Source organism: Macrotis lagotis, chromosome X, assembly GCF_037893015.1.
Source record: "Macrotis lagotis isolate mMagLag1 chromosome X, bilby.v1.9.chrom.fasta, whole genome shotgun sequence".
NCBI lineage: Eukaryota > Metazoa > Chordata > Mammalia > Peramelemorphia > Peramelidae > Macrotis > Macrotis lagotis.
This window is the reverse complement of record NC_133666.1, coordinates 501,235,440-501,260,933: the sequence shown is the minus strand read 5'-3', so window position 1 is coordinate 501,260,933 and position 25,494 is coordinate 501,235,440. Positions and strand designations below refer to the sequence as shown.

Genomic DNA, 25,494 nt, shown 5'->3' with positions numbered 1-25,494 from the left:
TTCTTTCAGAATCACTTTGGATTACTCCATCTCTCTACATTCAGTTTCAGAATCCTATAGATTGTAGACTGTAATGTTTCTTCAGTCCTTCCCTTTATTTATATTTTCATTAACAACAGGCCCTCATTAGCTCTTCCCTGAACCTCCCACTCTTCTTCCCAATATAGTTTTTCCCAGTAAAAAGAAAAACTACTGGGGAAACTGGAAAGCAGTCTGGGAGAAATGGACACAGGTCAATACCTCACAAAGTATACCTCATCAACTCCAAAAGTTTTTATGACTGAAATCACATCATAAGCAAATTAGAAGAGAAACAAAGGAGATTTAAGTTTAATAGTATGGATAAATTTGTTCATCAAAGGACAGAGAGGATCATAGGAGATTAAAAAAATAACTTTTATTACATAAAACATTTTTGTACAAACAATATCAATGCAAGTAGCATTAGAAAGGAAACAATTAAATGAAAACATTTGCAGCAAATTTCTCCTGTTTTCCAAGCTATGCAGGGAATTGATATAAATATAAATGCCCTTCTAACATTTGACATTTTTTATCATATTTTCCAATATTATGGGCATGAAATAGAATTTTAAAACTGCTTTAATTTCCATTTCTCTAATTATGTGATTTATAGCATTTTTTTCAAATGGTTGTTAGGTGACAATTCTTTTGAAAACTGATTATTTATAACTTTTGACATTTATCTATTGAAAAATTATGTTTAGTCTTATAAATTGAATCAGTTATTTCTCTAATTTAAATAAGTCCTATAATACAGAAACAAAATTTCCCTTTTGGTATTTTCACTTCTAATTTTTACTACATAAATTTGTGCAAAAACCTTTTCATTTTATGTTACCAAAAATTATTACTTTTGTCTTGTACAATTCTATTTTATTTTAATCATAAATTGGTTTATTGTCAAAAGATAATTTCTTCCTTGCTCTTCTAATTATTTTATGAATGATCTTATATTTCCTAATCTTTATTTTGGTATATGATATGAAGAACTGATCAATTCTAATTTCAGTAAGAATCCTGTTCATGTTTTCCAGAAGGTTTTATCAAATAGTGGGGGGTGAGGGGAAGGGCCCTTTGGAATTACTAAACACTGTGCTACTGTGTTTGCTTGATTTTGATGTTGTATAGGTAATCTATTACACTCATCAGCCTATTTTTTAATTAGAACAAAATAATTTTTAAAAAAACTGTTTTATAATATATAAATGATACCTGTTTTTTTTGCAACATGGCTAATATTGAAAGTACTTTGCATGACTTCATGTGTTTTGTATAATTGTTATTATATTGTTTGCCTTTTACATGGGTAGGGGAGGGACAGAAAAGAGGGAGAATCTGGAATTCAAAATAAAAAAAAAAAGAAAAAATGTCCATTTTACATTTGGTGAAGACTACTTTTAGAGAGGGCATCCTTAAGTCACCCCCCCCCCCAGGCCTTCTTCAGACACTAGTTTGCTGTATACATGTATTGGAATCAGAAAAAAAGATGCTGAATTCCATGACTTAGAAAATATCTTTCTTTATTCAACAAGTTAAAATGAATTGGTTCCTGAGGCAATACCAAGTCTGATCATGTTACAAGTTAGGACTAACAGCATGAAATACAGCTTTCAAGAAAGCTAATTCAGTTTAAATATAAATTAACAGAAATCTATCTAGAACACTGGAGACTAGGTGGCTAGGTGGCACAGTGGATAAAGCACCGGATCTGCAGTCAGGAGGACCTGGGTTCAAATCCGGTCTCAGACACTTAATAATTACCTAGCTGTGTGGCCTTGGGCAAGCCACTTAACTCCATTTGCCTTGCAAAAAATAAAAAAAAAAAATTGGAGTATAACACTGGAGACAATAGTTTCTTGCACTTGGCTAGATCATAATTGGGAATTCAGTTCAAGGTGCCAGTTTACAGGACAAACTGGAATGCATTCAGATGACTTAAACTAGTGAAGGGTAAAAGGCAGATGAGAAACACTTTTAAGAAGTAGAGGTGCCTCAGACACATAATAATTACCTAGCTGTGTGGCCTTGGGCAAGTCACTTAACCCCATTGCCTTGAAAAAAAAGAAAAAAAAGTAGAGGTATATAATCAGAAGAAATTAGACATAAAGAGTATAATCAGATTTAAAACACAGTACCTAGATATCTTAAAAAATATATCTAGTTTAATTTTCTCATTTTATAGATGAGGAAATTGAGGTCCAGAACAGGCCTACACAATAGTAAATGGAAAAGTCAGCATTTGAACCAAGGTTCTTTGATTCCAAATATAGTACTCTTCTGAGCTGAATTCTACTAATTCCTATTAAAGCTATCTTAAACACTTTTAAAAGGCTAAGACATATAAGAAGGGTGAGACTTATTACATGTGGTTCTGATGAGTAGTAACTCTTATATTGCCCAAACTTTCTTCTCTGTCCTAACAAGATGTTAAGCAACTTCAATAATGTTCTTTCCTCTGCTTTTGAAATCCTGATCCTCTTTCTTCTTTCCTTCATTTCTGTCTTCCTAAAAACCCTGACTCCTAAGTAACATTTAACATTTGCTTACTCTGCTACCACTCCAGAACAGCCAGTTGCAATTCTCAATCATTAATTTACTTAATTTGCAAAATTTTTTGGAAAAGGCTATTTTTCATGATTCTGCTTCTTATCAAATATTTCTTTAAGACTCTTACATTTAGGGGTGGCTAGGTGGCGCAGTGGATAAAGCACCAGCCCTGGAGTCAGGAGTACCTGGGTTCAAATCCGACCTCAGACACTTAATAATTACCTAGCTGTGTGGCCTTGGGCAAGCCACTTAACTCCATTTGCCTTGCAAAAACCTAAAAAAAAAAGTCTCTTTCATTTAAGCTCTTGTTCCTTTCACTCTACTGAAAAGGAGCTTCTCTAATAGTGACCTTATCACCAAATCCAATTGCTTTGTCTATTCTGATCTTCCTTGAACACTTTGGCATTTGACCCAATGGGCTAACCTTTCCTTCTCTTTTCTTTTCTTTTTTAGGTTTTTGCAAGGCTAATGGAGTTAAATGGCTTGCCCAAGGCCACACAGCTAGGTAATTATTAAATGTGTGAGGCCGGATTTGAACTCAGGAAATCCTGACTCCAGGGCAGGTGCTCTATCAGCTGTGCCACCTAGGTGCCCCACTTCTCCTTGTTATGAGTGTTCAGGGAGCACTAGCACCTCTGGCGTGAGAGCTGGCTAAGCCCTTTACAGGCTGCTTATTCATTGATGTTATCCACCTTTACCCAATTCTCACCTGTAGCTCCAAGGAGATGTAAAATGTACCATGGCAATACCCTGATAAAACCACTTCTGCAGGCAGGCTAAGCCAGGTTGAGGTTTGAGTAAAAGACAGGTCTCAGACCTGCCAGTGAGTCGGGGGATGTTTAACCCCAACACGTAAAGACATTTCTCAGGTGGAATGGACAGGTGAGAACAATTTGTTCCAATGGTCATGAAGGTGACTGAAGCTCAAGCACTGTGGTGCACTTAAAACTAAGCTAGGCATCAAAGTCATCCTCTGCACCCCAGGCCATTTGCCAGTCATCCTGACTTTCTGCCTTGCCATTGGACTTCGATGACTGTGGAAGAGAGAATGAGACTAACAACTGTGCAACCCTGTCTCATTTAAATCCAATTCATGTACAAATTATCACCTCCCAGGAATGTCATTGGTCTTTGAAAATGAAGATCCTCTTTTCCCTTAGCTTCTATGACACTAGAACCTCAAAACTCTTTTCCTACCTCTGACTTCATTTTCATAGTTGATTTCTTATCTTCCTCTTTCTTGCTTTGTTCATTTTATCAATCTCTCTCTCTCTCTCTCTCTGTCTCTCTTTCTCTCTGTGTGAGATTCATACTTCTATATCACTATTCCAAATACTATCCAGATTTCTAGCTTGTTATTCCAATCAACTGCCCTTAACCACATTCTATCTTGTAGCATATGTTTACAGAAATACATTGAAAGGAAAGAAATCAATAGACGAAAATTGTAGAAAAATGTGTTACAACTTATATGAGAGATATTTCTAAACTATTATGATTGTCCAAGAATGAGGTCTCAAGTGCTTTTCTCCTACTGATTATCAGTTGATTTCAATTAGATACAATTACATAATTTCAATTAGATATCAGAAATAGCAAGGTGGCATAATAAAAAGGGTTTGCACAAAACACCTCCCTTTCCTTGCCAATATACAGAATTCAGAAGACTGGGTGCAAGATTAGGGAGTGGTAAAAAATGTTAAAACACCTGGAAATCCTTTCCCTAAAGTTCTTCAGGTACTCTGCTTAGGTATAGTGTAGCTTTTCTGTTGGGTTTTTTGGAGAGTCTTAAATCTCTTTTCTCAACATATCTATTCTATTATCAAGTTCTTGATACAGACACTGCTGTGAGCGCCAGCATTCCAAAAATACTGTTAAAATTTAATAAAAAGCCCAAACAAATCCTCTGGGTCTTTGAAATTCACAAGCTCCTCTTATGGTCAAGAAAGGTTAAGGTGGGTAAAGAGGTCCAAGCATTTCCCTAACTCTAAGAAATTACTTCTCAGGAGCTTCTTGGAGGTTTCTACCACTAAGCTTTCAGATGCTGGAATGATCCATTCCAAACTATTTTGCTGATTTTATAAAAGTCCCACAAAACATGATCAAATCCCTCAGTCAATTCAAATAGATTTCCAGTGACATTTAGCTGAAATGAATCAATTGAAAGGACAGCAAAAATCTGTGTCATTGACAGGACGGCCTGATGTCAGTAATGGCTAGAACATGGAAGGAATGGGGAAAGAAGATAGGATGAAGAGAAATTTGTTGCCTATGGAACATAGAGTACAGTGGAAAGAGTACTTGGTGTTAGAACTTTGAGGTTATAGGGTTGAGGGGGATGGGAATAAGAAATGGATTACTGGGAGATAGGGAATAGAATTTGGATGTTTTGGGTTCAGAATCCCTGAAATGTGTAGGATATAAATAGGTTAAAAAAAAATCTTTCACTGAGGAGAAGGTGTCACTCCTCAGAGGATGCTGGGTACTGGGCTGGAGACAGGCCCTGTGTTTCACTACTCTTCTTTTCTCTGAAGGCTGGAAATCAGGCAGGAAACTTCTGTAGTAGGAGATAGAAATCTCATTCCCAACCAAATTTTTGACAATTATTTAATAATACTGCCTGAACTAAGACTAAAACAAAAATTCTTAAGAATAGGGGACAAGGAGTATAATTTTTCTACATCTTCCATAGTATCTAGGAAAATGCTAAAAACTAGGGAAAAACTCAACAGATTAAATGAGTCTTAACACTGATAATATCTTTCATTATTGTATACTACTTTAAAGGAATCAGTTCATTTGCTTTTTTTCTTAAGTTTTTGCAAGGCAATGGGGGTTAAGTGGCTTGCCCAAGGCCACACAGCTAGGTAATTATTAATATGAACTCAGGTGCTCCTGACTCCAGGGCCAGTGCTCTATTCACTGTGCCACCTAGCCGCCCCAGTTCATTTGCTTTTTAAAGTCCCAGAACCAATTTCTCTTTCTAAGGGTAGAGAGTTGGTTGAAGGTGGAGTGATAACAGCACCAGAATTTTTTTTCAGATTACTAACAATTTGTAAATAATTACAATCAAATCATGGGAGTCTATCAATAAATGCAGAAAAAATTTAAAGTATAATTTTAATTTCTTTTTAAAAACCTAAAATACATAAGAATAAATGGATATTATTCACAGTTGAGTGATGTCAATGTAATTTATTTCTTCAATGCTATACCAGTTGGGGTAGCAGAACACTATTGATTGTTGTACTCATTGTACTTGACCATTTGACTACTGATTCACTGATCATTTGACTAACTCATTGACTATTTGATACACTAATGCTAATAAAGTTGACCTTTAAAAAGGAGAACATTGGTAAAGAAGAATTTCTGAAAAGAAATGTAAAGGAAATAGTCCTACATAAGGAAAGCTGAAGTAAGGAAATGATATCTTTATAGTCTCAAGGATAGTGGTAAGGAAGTGGCAGTGGCAGTTCTTGTATCAAGCAGGACTCAGATTCAAAAAAGATGAAATGAAATGATAAACATTGGAGAGACTGAAGGGAAAATCAGATCATTACTACACTGCTGGTCTATTTGTTAATTGGTCCAGTCATTCTGGAGGGTAGTTTGGAATCATACCTTAAAAGTCACTAAACTATAAATAATCATTTACCCAGCAATAGAGATAGTACCAAAAGAGCTCAAAGAAAGAAGAAAAAGGCCTAAATGTACAAAACTTTAAAGCAATTTTTTTCATAGTAGTCAAAAAATGGAAACTGAGGAACCAAATTAGGGGTAGGGTGAGGTGACTAAACAAATTATTCTTTATAAATGTAAAGGGATATTACTATACCAAAAGAAATTATAAACTAGCTAATTTCAGAGGAAACTGGGAAGTAATTCATGAAGAGTAAAGTAAAGCAGGACTACAAGAACAATTTATACAATGACAACATTATAAAGAAGAATCATTTTGAAAAATTTAGAGCCAATCAATGACATATTAATTTATAATTTTAGATGACTAAAGATGATGTTTGCTACCTATTCCATGCCAAAGGGGAAAAAGACTTAAAATGCAAAAATGAGATCATATAAATTTTGGACATGGTTAAACTGGCAATTTATGTCTATTTTTTAAGGGTTAATTTTTTTTCTTTTTCAGTTTTGTTGTTCATTAGGAAGGAAGGGAAATAAATGTTTGATAACTGGAAAAAATAACAAAAATTAAGTTAAAAAAAAAGAGTCAGAGCCAAGGAGAAGGTAACCAAATCACTTATGAAAGACTTGCCCTTCATTGATATTCTGAGTTGTTTGAATGAAGGAGGTAGAGATGGTCTCTTTATTTACCTTGAGTTCCTTCCCATTTCTGGGGGGTTTCAACTTGAAATACATTTTAAGCTGAAGGCCTATATTTCCTGGGAAGGTGGGGCTCAGCAGAAAGAAAGGTTTTTGACTCAATAATAAGGATTTACCCTGGAGTTCAAGAACTTCCTTGAGGGTAGGTTTCTTAGGCCCTTTGAACATAGAGGGGGGAAAAATTACATGGTATTTTCACTAATTCCTAAGTGAAATTTAAGATTGCCTTCAACTATAAAAGTAGACAACAAATCAAAATGGTATCAGGCTTCAACAGACTGCCAAAGGGATCCACAACAAAAAACAAAGTTAATCCTTTGTGCTAAAGTAATATAGTATAGTAATCCTTAGTGGTCTGGAGGAATTGACTACAGAAAGAACTGGCCAGACCAAATGAACTTTATTTCCTTTTTTGATAAGGTTACTAAACTAATGAATTAGGAAAATGTCATAAATATATTGCTAGCTTGCCTAGATTTTAGTAAATCATTCTCACATTAATCTTACAGAAAAGAGTTGTGAATTAGATAATAATAATGATAGATTCAGGAGGGATTCAGAATTGGTTGAATGGTCTATTTGAAAGAAAAGTTGATAATGAATGAATGCCATTGAAGAAGGATGTTTCCAGTAGGGTTTCCTCAGGTATCTGCGCTCAGTCAAAAAAGGTAATGCATTCTTGTATTGTATGAAACAAGTCACAGTCTCAAGAAACACAGTGGTGAGAATGTCTCTGGTGATAATGTCTCTGGCGATAATGTCTCTGGTACAATGTTCTGGTCAGATTACATCTGAAGTACTTTATTTACTTTAGTTCCTTACCATCTGTAGTTACCTCCTGGCCTAATCATCTGGTCTTTACTTAAATCCTCCTATATGTATTTTCTCCTCCCTTTAAAATGTGAACCCTGAGATTGGGGACTGCCTCTTTCTTCTATGTGTATTCCCTGACCTTTAGATATAGTATAATAGAGAAATTGGGCCTTGGAATCAGGAGTTGGGCCTTGGTTTGAAGTTCTGTCTATGCCATGTACTCTCTGTGATTCTCAGCAAGTAATTTAACTTCTCGATATCTCAGATAATTCTCTAAGTTACAGAACAGTTTCCTCCAAGTTAACATGGACCCCTTATTGAATACTCTTTGGGTAAGGTTTTCAACTAATTTCAATGCCATAATAGTGTATTATGTATCAACTTCTCAACCTTATTGACAGACTAAATGTCAAATGTTTTTCTGAAATTGAAATAAGTATCTACAGCTTTCCTAAAACACTGGATAAATTGAATTGCTATTAGCAAAATAGTACTTGCAAGGTTCTTCACTTCCCTTTAGATATATAATGGTATGCAATTAGATATTTTATTTAAAATATATTCCTAATCATAGACCAGAGTAGATATATTTTGTGGTAGTGAAAATCTGGCAACTATAACAAAGCACTATTAATATGAATCATCTCTACCAAACTACTAATAATATAAATCTTCCTATCCCTGGACAGGAAAATGACTTTCATATTCAGAATGCTTTGTTGTAAATGTATTGACCGTAATGAAATTTTATCTGTACATCTAGAAATGTTTGGTGCAAAATCGTTTAGAACTGACTAAAATTTTATCAAAGGCCAACGGCTACCTAGTAGTTTTGTTTATTACTTCAATTCTTTGATGCTTTACAAATCAAAATTCAAAGTAGTACAAACCATCATAAATGAAAGTATGTATTTACATCAGTTCCTATATACTAAAACTGTATAACATCACAGTTGTAATTGTGGGGCATTATTTTCATCTATTATTACTCAAATAAATAAGATAATTTAGTTAAATAAATGCAATATTTGAACAATATTCTAAAATGTGCTTCCCTAACATTACAAGGTTCATCAGTATTTACTATTTTATGTTGCTAAAATAATGACAATTACTCACAATTCTATGCCTATTTTTTCTACACAAGTTATTGTCTAACAATTAAGTTTGATTATAATATTAATTTTCCTACAGTAGTTGCTTCAATTTCTTTCTTATTTCTTCATTCTTTCCTATACTGGTTTCTTTTCCTTTACATGAATATCATTCTCCTCTTTGTCTTAGAGATCTTGCTTCTCCATTAAATTTTAAGCAACTTTAATGTGCTCTCCCTCTTCCCTACAGTACATAAGAAATGGCTTACTCATTAAGATTAAAGTTATAAAAGTATTAGTTTTAAAATGGCATAAAGTAATAACAGCACAAGTCCCAAAATTAGGGGAAATTTTATTGGCTGTTAACTTCCCAAATCTAATATACTTTTTTTTTTTGACTGCTCTATTTATCTGCTTCTATACCTGGGATAAGAATTCAAAGAAGTTTCAGTCAAGCTTTGAAAAAAGTGAATTTTTAAACTCAGTAGCAATGATCATTTTAGAATCTATATTACAGGACTTTTTCAGTGCCTCATGCTTCAGTGTCTTTAATGACTACTGCTCTGATGCAGAACCCTTAGCATTACTTAGGCTGTTAATTCATATAATGAGAGCTTGGGCATTTTCATTGGCAAACCTCCATCATACTCATTGCTTTGGCTCACTGACTCATATAAGAGGGAAGTAAAATGCTGTATCCCAATCTGATGAAGAAACTAATGCTCTAACTCTAGAGTCTTATCAAAAAAAATGCTGTCTTTTAAAAATGACTACTTATAAACGATTCAGTTATCAACTTGTCACCAAAGCATATCATCCAGATTTTTAAATATTCCCTAAATTGTCATCAGGTATCATTTTTTTGGAATTTACATTAAAAATCATTTAATAAGCATTAAGGCATGAATGAGAGTTCTAGTTATTCACAGAAGGAATTTAAAAAATAAAAAAAAAGAAGCATTCTTTTCCCTTGATGGAGCTTACAATCTATAGAGGAAGTTTGTGTTGAATAATAAGGCAGATTCTGGAACTTGAAATCCTTTCAAGGAAATAAAAGGTAATTAATTTAACTTAGGAATATTTTTTATGGAAAATAAAAGGAAAATTTTTAAAATGTGTTAAAAAATCAATGTTTCCTCTAACGAGATTTTTCTACAAGGTTTTCACAAGTGCATTGTTAAGGCAAAGATGACATTTTCTTCATGTTTTGTTAAATCAAAAAGGCATGAACTTACTAAAATGCTATTAATTTTAACATTAACAAATATTCTTCTTTTACATGCATTTTAGAGGAGAAAAATGTTGCATGTGTTTTATTGAAACTTTACAAAGGAAAAATACTATTGTTTCAACCAGTTATAAACGTAGATTCCTCCAAATCAGTGGTCCTATATTTTTCACATTTTCCGGTTCTCATCCCTTCTACTAAATCTGCATAATTGCATTCTAAGAGTGTAGCAAAGGAGGTGAAATATCTTGATGAAGTAGGCGTGAGCTATTTTAGAGCTAAACTGAGCTAGTGCTAGAGATTCGAATTCTAACATGTCTCCCTGAACTTGACTGAACACATAAAATATAAAAATGCTGACTGAAATCACTAGACTTTTAAATAAGATCAGTCTTCTTCATTTTATATGTAAAAATAGCATTTCTGACTAAAGAAAAAGACTAAATTCCTCTATGCTATTAACTTATGAAAGTGAATCATCAAATGTTTTTTAGAATCTGGCAACTTATTCAGGAACTAGAAATTAAAGCAAAATATAAGGAGCATTTTCTAAAAAGCCAAGTATTCAATCACTTCCACCAATCAAAGGTTTAACAGTAAGTACAGCCTAAAATACTGGAGAATTAAAGTTTTATTCAGAATACATCATCGAAAACAGTCAACAGACTATAGTAGTCCTTAAGATGAATCCCAGGATCTTAAAATAGTTGTTCACATATTTCTCCTATCCCACACTTTTAAATATACAAAAGAATATAAGGAATACAAATATACCAAAAAAAATGCAAGGAAAAAATCTGACAAAAATAAAGAATAATGTGGGAGTATTTATGAGTTCTAGAGGGAAGGAGTAGGTAAAATTCATGAGAAAAGAGTTCTGAAATCTAAAATACAAAATGCTAATAAGTCATTAGCAAACAAGCAAAAATGAAATATATTAATATATTTAATAGTGCTATATAATTTAAAGAGCATACTTATATTCAGTATTTCACTGATTCTAAAACATTCTAAAAACTATAATAATAACTGCAATATTATTCCTTTTATACAAGTAAGTAAAGTGAGGTTCAGACAGGACAAATCCCTTGTCTGGAGTCAGTAACTGGTAGATTCAAGGAGTAATGCTAGGCATGATACCTCCTTCCCCCCACATCTCTGCACATAGTAAGCACTTAATAGGTGCTTTAAACAAAATAATAGCCAGCATTTATAGAGTGCTTATTATGTGGCAGGCACTAGGGTAAGCATTCACCAGTACTTATTAGATCTTCAAAACAATACTGGAAGGAAGGTGCTCTTATTATTCTGATTCTATACATAAGGAAACTGAAACAAAAGGAAGGTAAACCACTTGCCCAGGGACATAGTGCTAATAATTAAACTCAGGTCTTCCTGACTCCAAATCAGGTGCTATATCCACTGTTCCCACTTAGCTGACTATTAGGAAACACAGATTCTACATTCTAGGAGTTTAAAATAGCTTAATGGTGAACATGAGGAGAATGGGAGAAGCACATGTGGACAATTAGGAAAAAGGTAGGGAGAATTTTTATCATTTTCAGTTGAAAAAGATCAAAGAAGATTTTATAGAAGAGTTAGGACCTGAATTGATGAAGCTTGAAGAAAAAGAAGAATCTTGAACAAGCAGAAAAAAAGAAAAACCAGGCAACTTTCCTGATTGGGGCCATTACAAATTTGTGTTATGTAAGTTCAAATGGGCCCTCACTGCTGCTGCTGCAAAACCCTTTTATACTTCTGTAACTCATACCCTCACTCAACATAGTAGTTCTTTCAAACTTTTTCTTTCCTCCTTTAACCTGCCATGATTCCTTCTTCCCTACAATCTGAACTCAGAACTTAGTCCCCTATTTTACTTAAAAAATTAAGGCCATTCAACTGAGAGCTGCCCTCTTCTCATTCCATATTTTTCAGATACCTTCTACCAATATGGAACAACTATGTAGTCTAATGGTTAGAGCATCAGACTTGGAGATGAGAAGTTTTGAGTTAAAGACACTTAATAGTTATCTACTAGCTAATTTCCTATATGCCTGTAAGCATTTCCTATATCTTCCTCACCCTCAGAAAAACTAACATTTGACACTACTAACTCTGCTACCTATTATCCTTTACTTTCTTGGAGAAGAAGTCCTCTCCTTTCACCCTCTTCCTAAATAGGGGATATAATCTTATAATTCAATGTGCTTTCTTCAAAGTTAAAAAAGGTCAAATCCAATGGTCTTTTTCATCTCATTCTTCATGAGCTCTCTGAAGATTTTTGATCACCCTCCCTGATACTCTCTTTTAAGTTTTTGGAGTATCACTCTCTCCTGCTTCTTTTCGGTTTCATTTTTAAAATAATTTTAAAAGATTTTATTTAAGGCAATGGGATTGAGTGACTTGCCCAGCTAGGCAATTATTAAATGTCTGAGGCTGTATTTGAACTCTCCTGACTTCAGGGCTGGTGCTCTATCCACTATGCCACCTAGCTGTCCCCTCAGTTTCTTTTGCTGAAACTTCAATCAGTTCATCCACTTCACTAATCATGGGTGCACTTATATGAAGCACTCTTGTATTTCCAAAAGAGTTAAGTCCATTCTTAGACATACAATTCTAACTCTATTTTACAACTTACACTGAGAAAGAGGTACATACTTATAGTCTCTTACTACTAATTCAGGAGTTCATTAAAATTTCAACCTGGGTCTAAGTAGAAGTTACTCAATGTTTTAAGTTAAAACTGTATGATGGCTTATGTAAAAAATAAAATGGAAGTCAGGAAGGTTGTGGTAAGGATCAAATGAATAATGTATGAAGTGTTTTGCAAACCTTAAAGTACTTTGTAAAAATTGGCTATTCTTATTAAAAATTTTGAGTTTAATGATTAATATGAAAATGTTAAACACAATTGTGCATACACAATTTCAATCAGATTGTTTGCTGTCATGGGAAGGAGAGGGGAAAATGGTAGAAAAATGTAGATAAACGGAAATGTTGAAAACTACTTTTGCATGCAATTTAAAAAAAAGAATTTTCCACTTATTTCAAGCATCTAAATTTTATATAATGTAAATCCTTTGTTCTCAAAGAGGACCATGACATCAGAGAGGTGATGCAATAACATGTGAATGAATTGGATTTAAGTGAGGAAATCCTTTTTGAACTAAAGATTTTATCAGGTCTCAGTTTGACTGAGGCAAAGCCATTTTAGTATTAGCACAGTTAAGAAAGAAATGAAGCAAAGAATGCTCTTTTTTTGGTATAGTCTAAAAAAACATCAGTCTGATAGGGAAAGACCCTCATCAGTGAGAACCAGAGTGATTTGGGGCTGGTAAACCTCAAGTTTTCTTACCAGGTTTCAGGGAACAATGGAACAGAAAGAAGTTCTCTTTCTTCCCCTACCCCCTTTCTCTTCCTGCTGTTTGCTGAAACCTAAAATCTTGAGGTTTTTAATCTAGGAATGAGATTTGCCTCAAACTGAGATCTGAGAAAGCACTTAACTTTATTAAGGTATCCCACAGTACCCAGGGTCATTCCCCATCCTGATTCATATCTGGTCACTGGACACAGATGAATTTGGAGGAGAAAGCGAAGCTGGAGACTTGCACAGTTTTTTCTCTTTAAATCTTTTAGACCCCAGGGCTGTAGTGATCTATCTACTGCCCCCAAAAGCAATCGGGTTAAGTGACTTGTCCAAGGTCACACAGTTAGGCAATTATTAAGTATCTGAATCTAGATTTGAACTCAGGTCCTTTTTCCTCCTTAAATCAAATTCACTTCCATATCTTGGTATCACTTCCCTGATGTCATGGCACTCTTCATAAAGGACAAACAACAGAAATGATGTAAATATTGTAAAATCAAATAGATTCTAATAATTAATTTACCACAAATGTAATTTATACTTTTATAAACTATCTTGGAGAAAATTAAATATATTACACAGATAATTATTGGAGATGCAAATGACTTGTGGTATTTTAATTATATGCTATTTAAAATAGTTTGCTTAAAAGTTATCCATTTAAATGTAAATAATTTCAGTACTTACGGATTTACTAAATAAAGTCATAAATTTTTTAAAAATCAGTTATTAATTTTATAATCAATTTATAATCAATTTGCTAAAAAATCAATCCATTTGCAGAAATTAAGACTGATATTTTCTCAAAATGCATAATCCAAAAGATTGAGATTATATTCTTAGAAATACATATATGATAGGAAAAAGATTAGATCACTATACTATCCTAGAAGAATATTATAACACCCCCCCAACAAAAAAAAAGAGCTTAGTGGTTTCCTTCCCCCTCCCACAGAGTGATCCTTTAATACCTTCTCTTTAAGCTTCCTAATAAGATCAGTTTCCTTAATGAAAACTGTTGTAACTTCAAGAACTACATTCTGAAGTTGAGCTTTATCTTTCTTTCTTTATTCTTACACCTACCTTATGGGGATGATGTATGAAAATAGTAGAAGGAACCGGAAAAGGTTACGATACCATGGACCTACAAATCCTTGCAAGGTTACCATAACAATCGAAAGGGCAACAAGGGCCAGAAACAGTGCCTTGGTCAGTTGATTCAGTTCAAGGTCCAGCAATCCCACCTGAAAGAAATAAAGTTTATCTTTGCAGATTATTGAAAGACAGAATTAATATATCACAATCTATAATTTGAAAGTTCTTTATGATTCAAAAATTCATTTATTAGATGATGTTAATTTAAAAAAAAACCTTTATATCAGTGTAAGAATGAAATGGAAAATATTTTAAATATTCTACCATAGGGTCATGCATGGGAAGGGAAGAGTTTCTCTAATTGGGTCAATATATTGTGAGAAAATTCTTTGAATTCATTCATTCAGTTAATGCAATGGGGTTAAGTGACTTGCCCAGGGTCACACAGCTAGGCAAATATTAAGAGTCTGATACCGAATTTGAACTCAGGTCCTCCTGACCCCAGGGCCAGTGCTCTATCCACTGCGCCACCTAGCTGCCCCTGAAAATTCTTTGAAAGAGTTTGAAGAATGAGGTAAAAAATTCAAAGACAATAAATGTAAGTACTATGATTAGATGTCAGTATTCAGTCAGTCAACTAGGGCAGAAATTGAAATGTTAGTGGGAATTATAATTTGCTTATAGGTTGCAAATCAAGAATCTGAGTTTTGGTTTCTCTCTGAGGCATTGTCCCTTACTGTGGCAGCAATCTAAATTATATTTATTTAGAATTCTTTACTAAAGTTGAGCATTATTAGAGATGTTGAAACAACAAGGAGATGAATGGAACCTGCCTGCTCGTTCCCCAAAGTAGCACAAGTATTCTTATACTACCTAGATGTAATATACTTTCAGTTTTTGTTCTCTAAGAACCTCAAAGGAGTTTCCACTTACAAAGCATATAATTTCATATTGCTCTGAGCTGCCTGAGTCCAAACTAACATATTTAGCACCACCTCTGTCTCTAAACTTAGGATCAAAAGAAATACACCAATATACCAATACTGGTGATATCACTGCCTCAATAAGAGGCAGCCGCTGTCTCTAAAGAGAACAAGATAATTTTGAAAGGGCTGAGTGGGAATGGATAATTCCTACTATGGATAATGGATAAGTCCTACTATGAAAAAGTTTGAGACTTGTTATGCTTGAGTTCACTTTGAAATAATGTCAAAATCCTTAAAATGACCTAAAAAAGCTCGTTATTCTCAAACCTTGGCTTACTTTTAGAGAAAATCTGCAACTAAATCTGTTGAAAATTTTAGATTCAATAGTTAAAATGCCCAAAGTGAAAAAAATGAACAATTTTACCTTTAAGCTTTTCCTAGGGCAGAATTTTTAGTTAAAAAAAAAGTTCTGGTATACTAACCTAGTAAAATTCAAGAATATATTTTCTGAAGCAAAAAAGGAGGTAGCACCCATTGCTTCATTAAGACTCTTTGATTAAACCATATTTGTTTCTAGTTTTACTGGGAAAAAAAATCCCGTATTTGCTGTAGATACTATAAGGAGATTTTAAAGCCCGTAGAAAAGTAGAGTAATATGTTTATGGGGGCATAAAGTTAAGCACAGCTGATTCTATCTCTATCTCCTTATAGGACTACATGACCTAAGAAGCTGTAATCCAAGTGGCCAGCCCACTGATGTACAAACCAGAAAAATGCTCATTTCCTGTAAAAATCTGAGGATAACATTCCTGGGCATACTTTGAAGAACTCACTTTGCAAAATATGGGTTGGTGAATCAGGCTTAATGTTTCTGGAACCTGACCTCATTTTCCTTCTTTATATCTTGTCACTTATGATTGTGCAATGCACCTAATGACCAAGGAAATTTTAAATAATGAATAAGCTTACAGATAAGTATAAATTTCAAGTGGAATAACCGCTTATTTTTAATTTAATATATTGAATAAAAGCTCAGGCTTTCCAACAGAAAAAAACTATATTTCTGTTATACCTCTCAAAAGAATAAGAAAAAAAAGGCAAGAAATTTAGTAATTACTTTTTGAATAGAAACTTTTCAAAGCTGAAATCTCAAACTTCCTATATTCCCAATAAGGTACAATAAACATGGATTCATTTTTGCAGAGCAACTTTAAGGCAAATAAAATATATGAGAAAATTATATCAGGAACTTCTCTTGAGTTCCATCAAAGAAGCTCTTTTATCTCTAGGCTCTCTGTCAGAAGATCAGTAAAACATAACATTTCCCTAGATAACAGTCTGAAAAGGAACTATATTTAAATAGTTCTGAAAAATTCCAACATTCTTGCTTCTGTATAGGCTGTCCCTTCCCTTGAGAACTAGGCAGCTGAAGACCACAGCGGCTGATTTATCAGCTGCATTTAAAAAGCAGCACAACGAGGACAAATATCTTGCAATTTCCGCTGCTTCAACTACTACATAGTTTATGCTTGAATTATTGAGAAAAATAGGTTTTTGGATTAAAATGAAGAAAAATTAAGCCAGGGAAGTAGAGCATGTTTCAAAGCCTAGATCTTTTTGCGTTGACAAAGGCGGTCTAAGTTTCAGGCCTCGCTGAGGATCAGATGAAGTCATTATTCATTCAGTCAGGGAAAAAAGACTCAATTACCTCAACCTAAAGATGCTATCAATGAATGCAAAGTGCATATTTTACTCTATTCATCCAAATCCCATTAAAAAGTGAAAGGAATGATTTAATCTGGCCTTCTAGAGTTGGTCTTTTTTTGTAATAAAATAAAGAATCTCTGTCCAGCAAAATGCATAACCACTACCTCACACTTTCCCCCTGCATCATAGCAGAGAAAGACTGTAAAGACAGAGACAAAAACAGTTAGAAATGAATACAAAGTTTCCTTTGAAAAAATGTCACATATAGGATCGAAACATTAAATGTAAGCCATTGCACATTGATATGCAGATAATTCAAGCATTAATACCTTTCTAATTGATGAAGACAGATGTGGTCAATTGTCTGATTGGTGAATTTAAGAGTCAAGAAACTGAACAAAATGTTGTCTGAATAGTTTTTTAGAGTAAATTTTAAAAATTTATGTTTTCTAAGGTAAAAATGTATCTTTTAAAAAATAACAACAACAACAAAAAGAACAAACCAAGATTACATCCTACTTTCTGTCAGGTACACTGCCTTAAGTATACTTAATCTCTCTAGAACCTAATGGCAATCTGAAGCCAGTACACAATATGATGGTGAATTTCTTCTTAAAGTAAAGTTGGCTTATTAAACCTTAACACAAGAAATCTCAAAAGAGAAAGAAATTAATGATATATACTGTAGTTCTTATTTTTCAAAACTTGCATCAAATAACAAAAACTTAAAAGAGTAAATACTTAATAAAGCTTTTCTGGATATCTACAGTATAATTAAACTAAGGCACATTTAATAGTTTATCTGGATGGCTAAATTTTCCAAGTCATATTCTAGTTGAAATCCTAGTTAACTGGTAAATTGAGAAGTGTTAACTGTTCCAACTAGAAACTTGTAACATCTTGGAGAACCACTCTGCACTTTGCCATAGCTACAATCTTTTCACTAATAGAATATTCTTAATCATTTGAGGTAATTATGATTACATAAGAAAAAGGTGAATTAAGCAGACTACAGAGTAATTTTCAACATTTATTGTAATTTCCCATATTTGTGAAGCAAATTTTCTTCTACTTGTCATAATATTTGTTCTGTTTGAAACAACTGTGATAACAAAATTAAATACGCCACTGGAAATTTTAATCTCCAAGGGAAAATTTGTGCATAATGTCTAAGACAACCACAATAGTTTTGCAAAGGGGCTGTTCTAGGATAATGAACACAATAATTGCCTGTATAATCTAAAATGCTACTAATGGCAACAATCACAAATCCATTTAGCTCCTCTTTAATTTATGTACCAAGTTTTAAATAGCTAATGGTTCTCAGTAAAATAATGGTTTATACCAACAATAAAGGGTAAGTACGGTATTCTCCTGCTTAAACAAGAAAATATCAGTCAGAGTTGTTGCTTTTTTTTTTGAATGAATGAATGAATGAGAAAAAGGTCTTATCTTTGCAACACAGTACTATGCTGATATATTTCAAACTTAAAATCCTCACATCCTATTAAAGTTCCTTTGAAATCGACTCACTCAAAATTGAAATAAAGGTTTGAGGTTACAAAAACTTTAGGTCTGGCCTCTGATTATATAAAGTAAAAGAAAAACAAAAAGCTTGACCATCAGGTTAACAAAACTATTCTACTGTTGATCTTTTGACATTATCCTAGGATTGCCATGATGCTGACATTCTTTTGAAATGGAAATATACTTTCCAAGCTGACTAGGATTTTTGTTAAGACAGCAAATGTTAGACAGAGATTTTAAATGTTCAATTTAAATTTCTTCAGAGGTTAAACTCATTGTTTCAATTTATTTCCCCAATCTGATCCCCATTTTCCTTATAACTATGGCACAATATAAATAAATAAAAGGATGCAATATATATTATTCTTCATTTCTCCAAAGTTGTTTGCACATACTGGATTATACCTTAAGAAGAAAACTAAACCTAAAAAGTTCAATGAAACCTAAAAAGTACAATGTAGCAAGGTTATATCCTGTTTTAATTATCCTCTCAACTTTAGGCATTTCTATTTTGACCTTTAACATATAGAGAGTATTGTGATTGACTTAGAAATAGCACTTATCTTTATAAGGATGTGTTCTTTATATTATGCTACAGAACATATTTCTACTTTTTCAATTTTTAAAGGAGTCTAAAAAAATAAAAACTAGAAATAAGAAATATTCAAACTTTCATGTATATTTTTTCCTCCTACCAAAGTTTTTTTGTGAGGTGGGGTAGGTTGTTGGGGTGGGAAAAGAAATATGAACAAACTCCATTTTAAGTGTTTCCCCAGTACATTCAGGCCAGGCACATACTGTAGAAAAGTCTAAGCCATTATTGTTTATCGCGTCAGTGATCTGCGAAATAAGAAGGGTTTCTTTTGGCCATTATAGCCTATTGGCTCAATAATCTGTGTTTTAAAAGCTCCCTAAATAGGTATTAGAACATCAATTCTTAATGTTACAATCTATCACCTTAATCATTTTTTAAGATCCCTAAATCTATATTTACACAACATAAGTTTGAAAAGACAATATGTACTTTCATGGCCCATTATTTAATCAGCTAACATTATTATATAGTTTAACCTACCAGCTACTAGCACCACATGTTATTTGCAGGGTTTTGATTTTGTTCAAGATTTTGTTGCCTTAAGGTCATTTGTTATGTATTTGAAAAAAACACCATTTTGCAATTCTCAGAAGAGACTTTGGAGGCCTTCCAGCTTCTTTTTTTTTTCTGCAAGGCAAATGGGGTTAAGTGGCTTGCCCAAGGCCACACAGCTAGGTAATTATTAAGTGTCTGAGAGCAGATTTGAACCCAGATCCTCCTGACTCCAGGACCAGTGTTTTATCTACCTAGCCACCCTAGCCTTCTAGCTTCTGTTTGAACAAGAATCTGTTTTACAATATACCTAATAAGTAGACATTCAGTATGAAGACCTCTAATAGAGGAGGAATCCACTGTCTACACTAAGGCAGCTGGCTCCATTTTTCTTTTTAAAAAAATCTCCTTTTTCTGTATCTTATACTCACTGACCCAGTTCTGGAGGACAAACAGAATAATAACACATTCCCTCTACCCTCAAGTCTATCTGCAACCTCAGGTCCATCAAATGACTAACAGCATGACCTCAAGGACAATCACCACTGGTTGCTCTCTGATGTACAGTTCATCAGAGTCCTTTATTCTTCCTCTAACTCAATAAACCACCAGCTCTCTGTAATTTATAGGATCAACTATCAACTTCTCTGTTTGGCTATCAAGGCCTTTTATAACCCTTCCTTGTTTTATGCTACTTAAGACTATCATAATGAGCCCCAAATAGCCAACACATGGCATTTCACCTCTCATCTCTGTGCCTTTTTTTTTTGCAAGGCAATGGTGTCAAGTGGCTTGCCCAAGATCACACAACTAGGTAACTATTAAGTGTCTAAAGCAGGATTTGAACCAAGGTACTCCTGACTCCAGGGATGGTGCTCTATCCACTGTGCCACCTAGCCACCCCACCTCTATGCCTTTTTAAGGCTGTCCCCTTTCACCTAGAATGCACTTCATCCTCATCTCCAATTCTTATTATGCCTACTTTTCTCTAAATCTTCAAAGTTAAACTAAAACACCACTTTCTACCCTGAGGTCTGTTCTGAACTCTCTCCCCTTCTCCTTTGGTTCTCCCACATTACTATATTTGTTTTAATATGTGTGTGTGTGTGTGTGTGTGTGTGTGTCCATCCTTTCTGATAAAATATTAAGTTCCACTTTGGTTTTTATAACCCCACTATCTAGTTGAGTGCTTGGCACAAAGGAGGTACTTAGTAAATGTTCTGATTATTTCCTAAAATGTGGCATCTAAAAGTTAACACAGTGAATGCAAGATCAGCATACTGTAACTTTTAATGCAGCATAAGATTTGAATAAATTTTTTGAGCCAGATTACATTGTTGACTTATCTTGAATTTGAAACAACTTTTTTGGATAATGTCTTGCCTGCGACATTTTGTTCTAATTAATTTGATTTAAAAAAGAATACAATTATAAGACTTGGAAAACCTAGGCTAGAATTTTATAATACTAGCAAATGACTTAATTTCTTTGGGTCTGTTTTTTCAGATGCAAAATATGGAGACTGTAACGATCATGTAAGGTTCTTTTCTATCTCTGAATTTAAGATCCTACTCTATTATATACTTTATGTTTACTCCTACTGAATTCCAGTTTATTACACTTAATCCATTCTTTTAATCTATAAAAATCTTTTTTTTACTCTTGACTTTATCATTCAAATGTTTATAATTTCCCTCAGTTCTGAGTTATTTGAAAATTGGCTAAGTATGAAATGAATGCCATTAATCAATTCACTGAAAAAAAAATTAAAATACAGCATTGGACCACTGAGGTGCTCAACTAGAGACCTCCTTTCAAGTTGACTCTTTCAGTTCTACTCTATCATTCCAATTGTTCAAAGTGTTTCTGAACCAACTTCAATGGTTATAACTTTACCAATATTTCTCCTTTATAGATTTTATTAAATGATTTTAAAAAGTCATATAAAAATTGTTACAAGAAATAAACAAAATAAAAATCTGGTTTTTTCAAATATCTGAATACTGCTACTAGAGAGAAAAGAAATATAATTATCTTGGATAAAAGAATAGAAACAAATTTAGCAAAATAACAAACCAAAAGGAGACAACAAAATACCAAAACAAACTTGAAACTTAGATACTGTGCTTTATCCCAACAATGTTAAAAATGCAGAAATATCAATATCTTTTATTACTTCTATACTCTCAAATAATCAAGAGAGACAATCAAATCTGTGTTCTAGACTACAAATAACACACTGACAGAAATGATGACTATTACAAAATCTGCACACACATCAGATCTGTTAAAATTGAAGTGATGGTAATGATTAGGTAATGATTATATAATGCAAATTATCTTCTATAAATCCTGACTTTCTTATTTATAGATCACTTAAGTCATTTTCTTTTAAAAAATATTAACTGGCCATCATTGTGAAAAATTCTCATTGCTCTGAATATAAATTTTCTCCCCATAAAATTAGATTCCTAGGAGTTTCATGTGCATTTTCTTACAAAAATATACTTTTACACAAAAATTTAGTACCACTTATATTTTCCTTTATGATAAATTCATTATATTTCTGACAAAAACATTTCCAAATACAAAAAAGCAGAAAAAATGTTCACAAAAATCTCTATTATGTAAAGATTAAAAATAAAACGTAATATATTCAGCAATTTAGTTTCAAACTTCTTGTCTCTGTTTGCATGTGGATATCTATCTATCTATCTATCTATCTATCTATATATATATATATATATATACACATCTACATATATACACACACACACACATATACATTCTTCAAATGGCTCGAGGGCTCTGTTTTCCTTTCTATTTTTTGTTTTAAAAACACCACTATAACTTATCTCCTTCATTCCACACCTTTAGTCCCCATCACCTCTCTTCTCAAGAGATGGGTAGCACAATTCATTATTGGGCTTTTGTATCATGATTGTTCAGTGCATTGAGCTAAATTCTTAAATTTTTCCAATTTGTTTTTCTTTAAAAGTTGTGGTGACAGTATATTCTCTGGTTCTGTGTATTTCACTTAGCACTCATTTTGCAATTTATACAAGTCTTCCTGGGTTTTTCTGAATCCACTCCTTTTATAATATTTCACTGTACAATGTAATAAAAAACATAACATCCCCATATGCCAGTTTATTCAGCCATTCCCTAAATAGATATACTCTTTTGTTTCCAGCTCTTTGCTAAAATAAAATGCAGCTAAAAATATTTTTGTACATGTGGGTTCTTTCCCACTCTGATTTACTTGAAGATTAGAACTAGTAGCAGTATAGCTATATTAAAGCCCTTGAACAGTTCAGTGATTTGGGGAGGGCAGGGGAGGGGAGGGAGGGTGTGGTTTCAAATTGCTTTCAAGAATGGTTGGATAGTTTATAGCTCCACTAGCACTGCATTAGATGCAGGTTCTCCCACAGTCCTCCAACATTTGTCATTTTTCTTATGTCACATCTTTGTCAATTTGTTAGTTGTGAGGAGGACCTCCCTCAGAGATTTTTTTAATATGTATTTTTTCTTACTATTAGTGATTTGAGACATTTTTATATAAAGGTTATTTTAAGAGTTTATATTTCTTCTCTTGAGGACTCCTTTCATATCCTTCGACCATCAAAAACATGTCTTAATTTGAACCTTAACTTTCTTAGAGAATTTATGTGCCTGTTGTTAGCCACTGTTAACTATACAACATAATTTTAAATGAAAAAATAACAGTATTAATATTTATAGTTATGTAGATCATTTTAATTGGACAAAGACATAAAACCCATCACTAAATATCAAGGGTAAGTAATGATTTGGACCACACAAATTCTGTTCTTAGGAGAAAATGTGTAGATCATTTAAAAATATTTAGGGAGAATTTTCAAACATTTTATTCTGTGAGTGCAATGGTAATTGTGTCATTCTTTGAAAATGATCTTGGCAACTAGGCCATTTAGTGTCTTCTCCTGTCTATTTGATTCAGTCTCATTTGAAGGAATGCTTTTCATTCTTAATTCATCTTAACATTTTAGGCTATGTTTATAATATCTAAAAATGGGGGAGGGAGAGGAGGAAAATGCAAAAGCTGAAAAAGCAATGTTATTATTTGACCGGAAGAGGGAGCTCAAGATTGCTCTTTATCAGTTCTTTAAGCCTACATTGGGGTATTCAAGTAACAAACATAAAACTGAATCACTGATAAGGCAGCACAAGGTGAAAGTACTGAAAGACTTAAATTTTTTTTTCTTAAGAAAAACTATCAAATATATTTTTGTTATATTGATTACAGTACATTTACAGAATATGCTGATATTTGGAAAAAAGTTTCAGAAAGAAAAATATTTTTTTTGAAATGTATCAGGAGGTGGCTTCATATACCACTCCCCCCCAAAATAAATAAAGAAATCAGAAACTACCCGGTATCTGGCATCCAAGTAGGTAATTAGACTTTAGTGTAAGATTAATCCCAAAACTAAGTCAATAAAAGTGTACTGATAGACTAAGTTAATGGTTTTCATGATCCTTGTTGCTTTGCTAACAACATAGGAAGCTATCAATTCTAAATGGGTTCCCCAAGACCACCCACCAATTCAGAATAATTACTTCAATAACTGATGCTACTACTAACATCAGAGACTTCAACATTCAACATCATTCATACAAGGAAAATCATTCGGCTTTCAGTCTTATTAAATGAGCAGGTTTTTGTTTGGTGGGGGTTGTAATTTTATATTTTTTTAAATGGCTCTTTTGAAATAGTATTCAACTTTCTTTCTAATCCTTAGTACAGTGATCTCTAAATTTCATGAAAAAAACCCCAATATTCTCATTTTGCTACTTTTATTTACAATACAGTAATGCTATCAATTTATATGCATTCATTAAAAATGACTTGTAAATTTTTTTTAAATAAAAAACTGAAGTAATTTTATTTTAAATTTCAACATTCTTGAAAGGTTTTCAAATAGGTTCTCCTACAAGATCTTTGAGGAATATGAACAAAACTGGTAGCACTAATAATACTTATACTATGTTAAAAATACAAAGGATCTTTTGCAATGTTCAAGAGTACAACCAGAATAGTATGTAACAGCGTTTACCTGGAAATAAATTTCCCAATACATTAAAAGAGGAATTCTACATCGATGACATCTAATTCTATATCCTTAGATTTTTTCCTTAAATTGTTATACTCTTTCTTCAAAAAATGTACAATAATTATTTATATGTCTAATTAAAGAAAAATGCCTACTCACTAAATTATGACATATAATATGACTGAATGGAAGGTTATTTTATATTTTAAAAATCTAAAAGAATCTTCAAATTGCTTGAAAGTCATGATAGTACGTTTAGGGAAATGTTAATATCTATATAAGATACCATGGTGTTCTGAATTTTCTTAGGCAAAAGAAATGGTCTTTTCAGTACTTCAAAACTAAGACAAAAAAACTAAGTGACACTTTTTGGAATTATAGTGTTAGCTTCTAACCTGAATTTTCTGCGGCAATACAGTGAAAACACTGTTCTATGGAAACTATTCGGAAATTACTTGCAAGTAGGTAATTGTAAAAAGTTGAGTTTAAAATTTCTTATGTTACTTCAAAATTGGAACTCTTGATCAATTCAGCAATTTTGATGTACAGAGATCGTTGAAGCCAAAGAGAAGAGGTAGACATTCAAATATACTGTTAATTGTTTCCTTATACAACTTATTTTAATTGTACTTACAGCTTTTC

At 33.0% G+C, this 25,494-nt stretch overlaps 1 protein-coding gene across 7 annotated transcripts in view; it reads right to left on the bottom strand.

Annotated features, from left to right (window-relative positions):
• Positions 1 to 25,494, bottom strand: part of ATP9B (ATPase phospholipid transporting 9B (putative)) — a 487,939-nt gene that overhangs the window by 139,635 nt on the left and 322,810 nt on the right. For all 7 annotated transcript variants that reach the window (XM_074204072.1, XM_074204073.1, XM_074204074.1 and 4 more), the window contains one exon: positions 14,501 to 14,661. In XM_074204072.1, the coding sequence (XP_074060173.1) occupies positions 14,501 to 14,661 (161 nt within the window). The remainder of the gene's footprint in view (positions 1 to 14,500; positions 14,662 to 25,494) is intronic.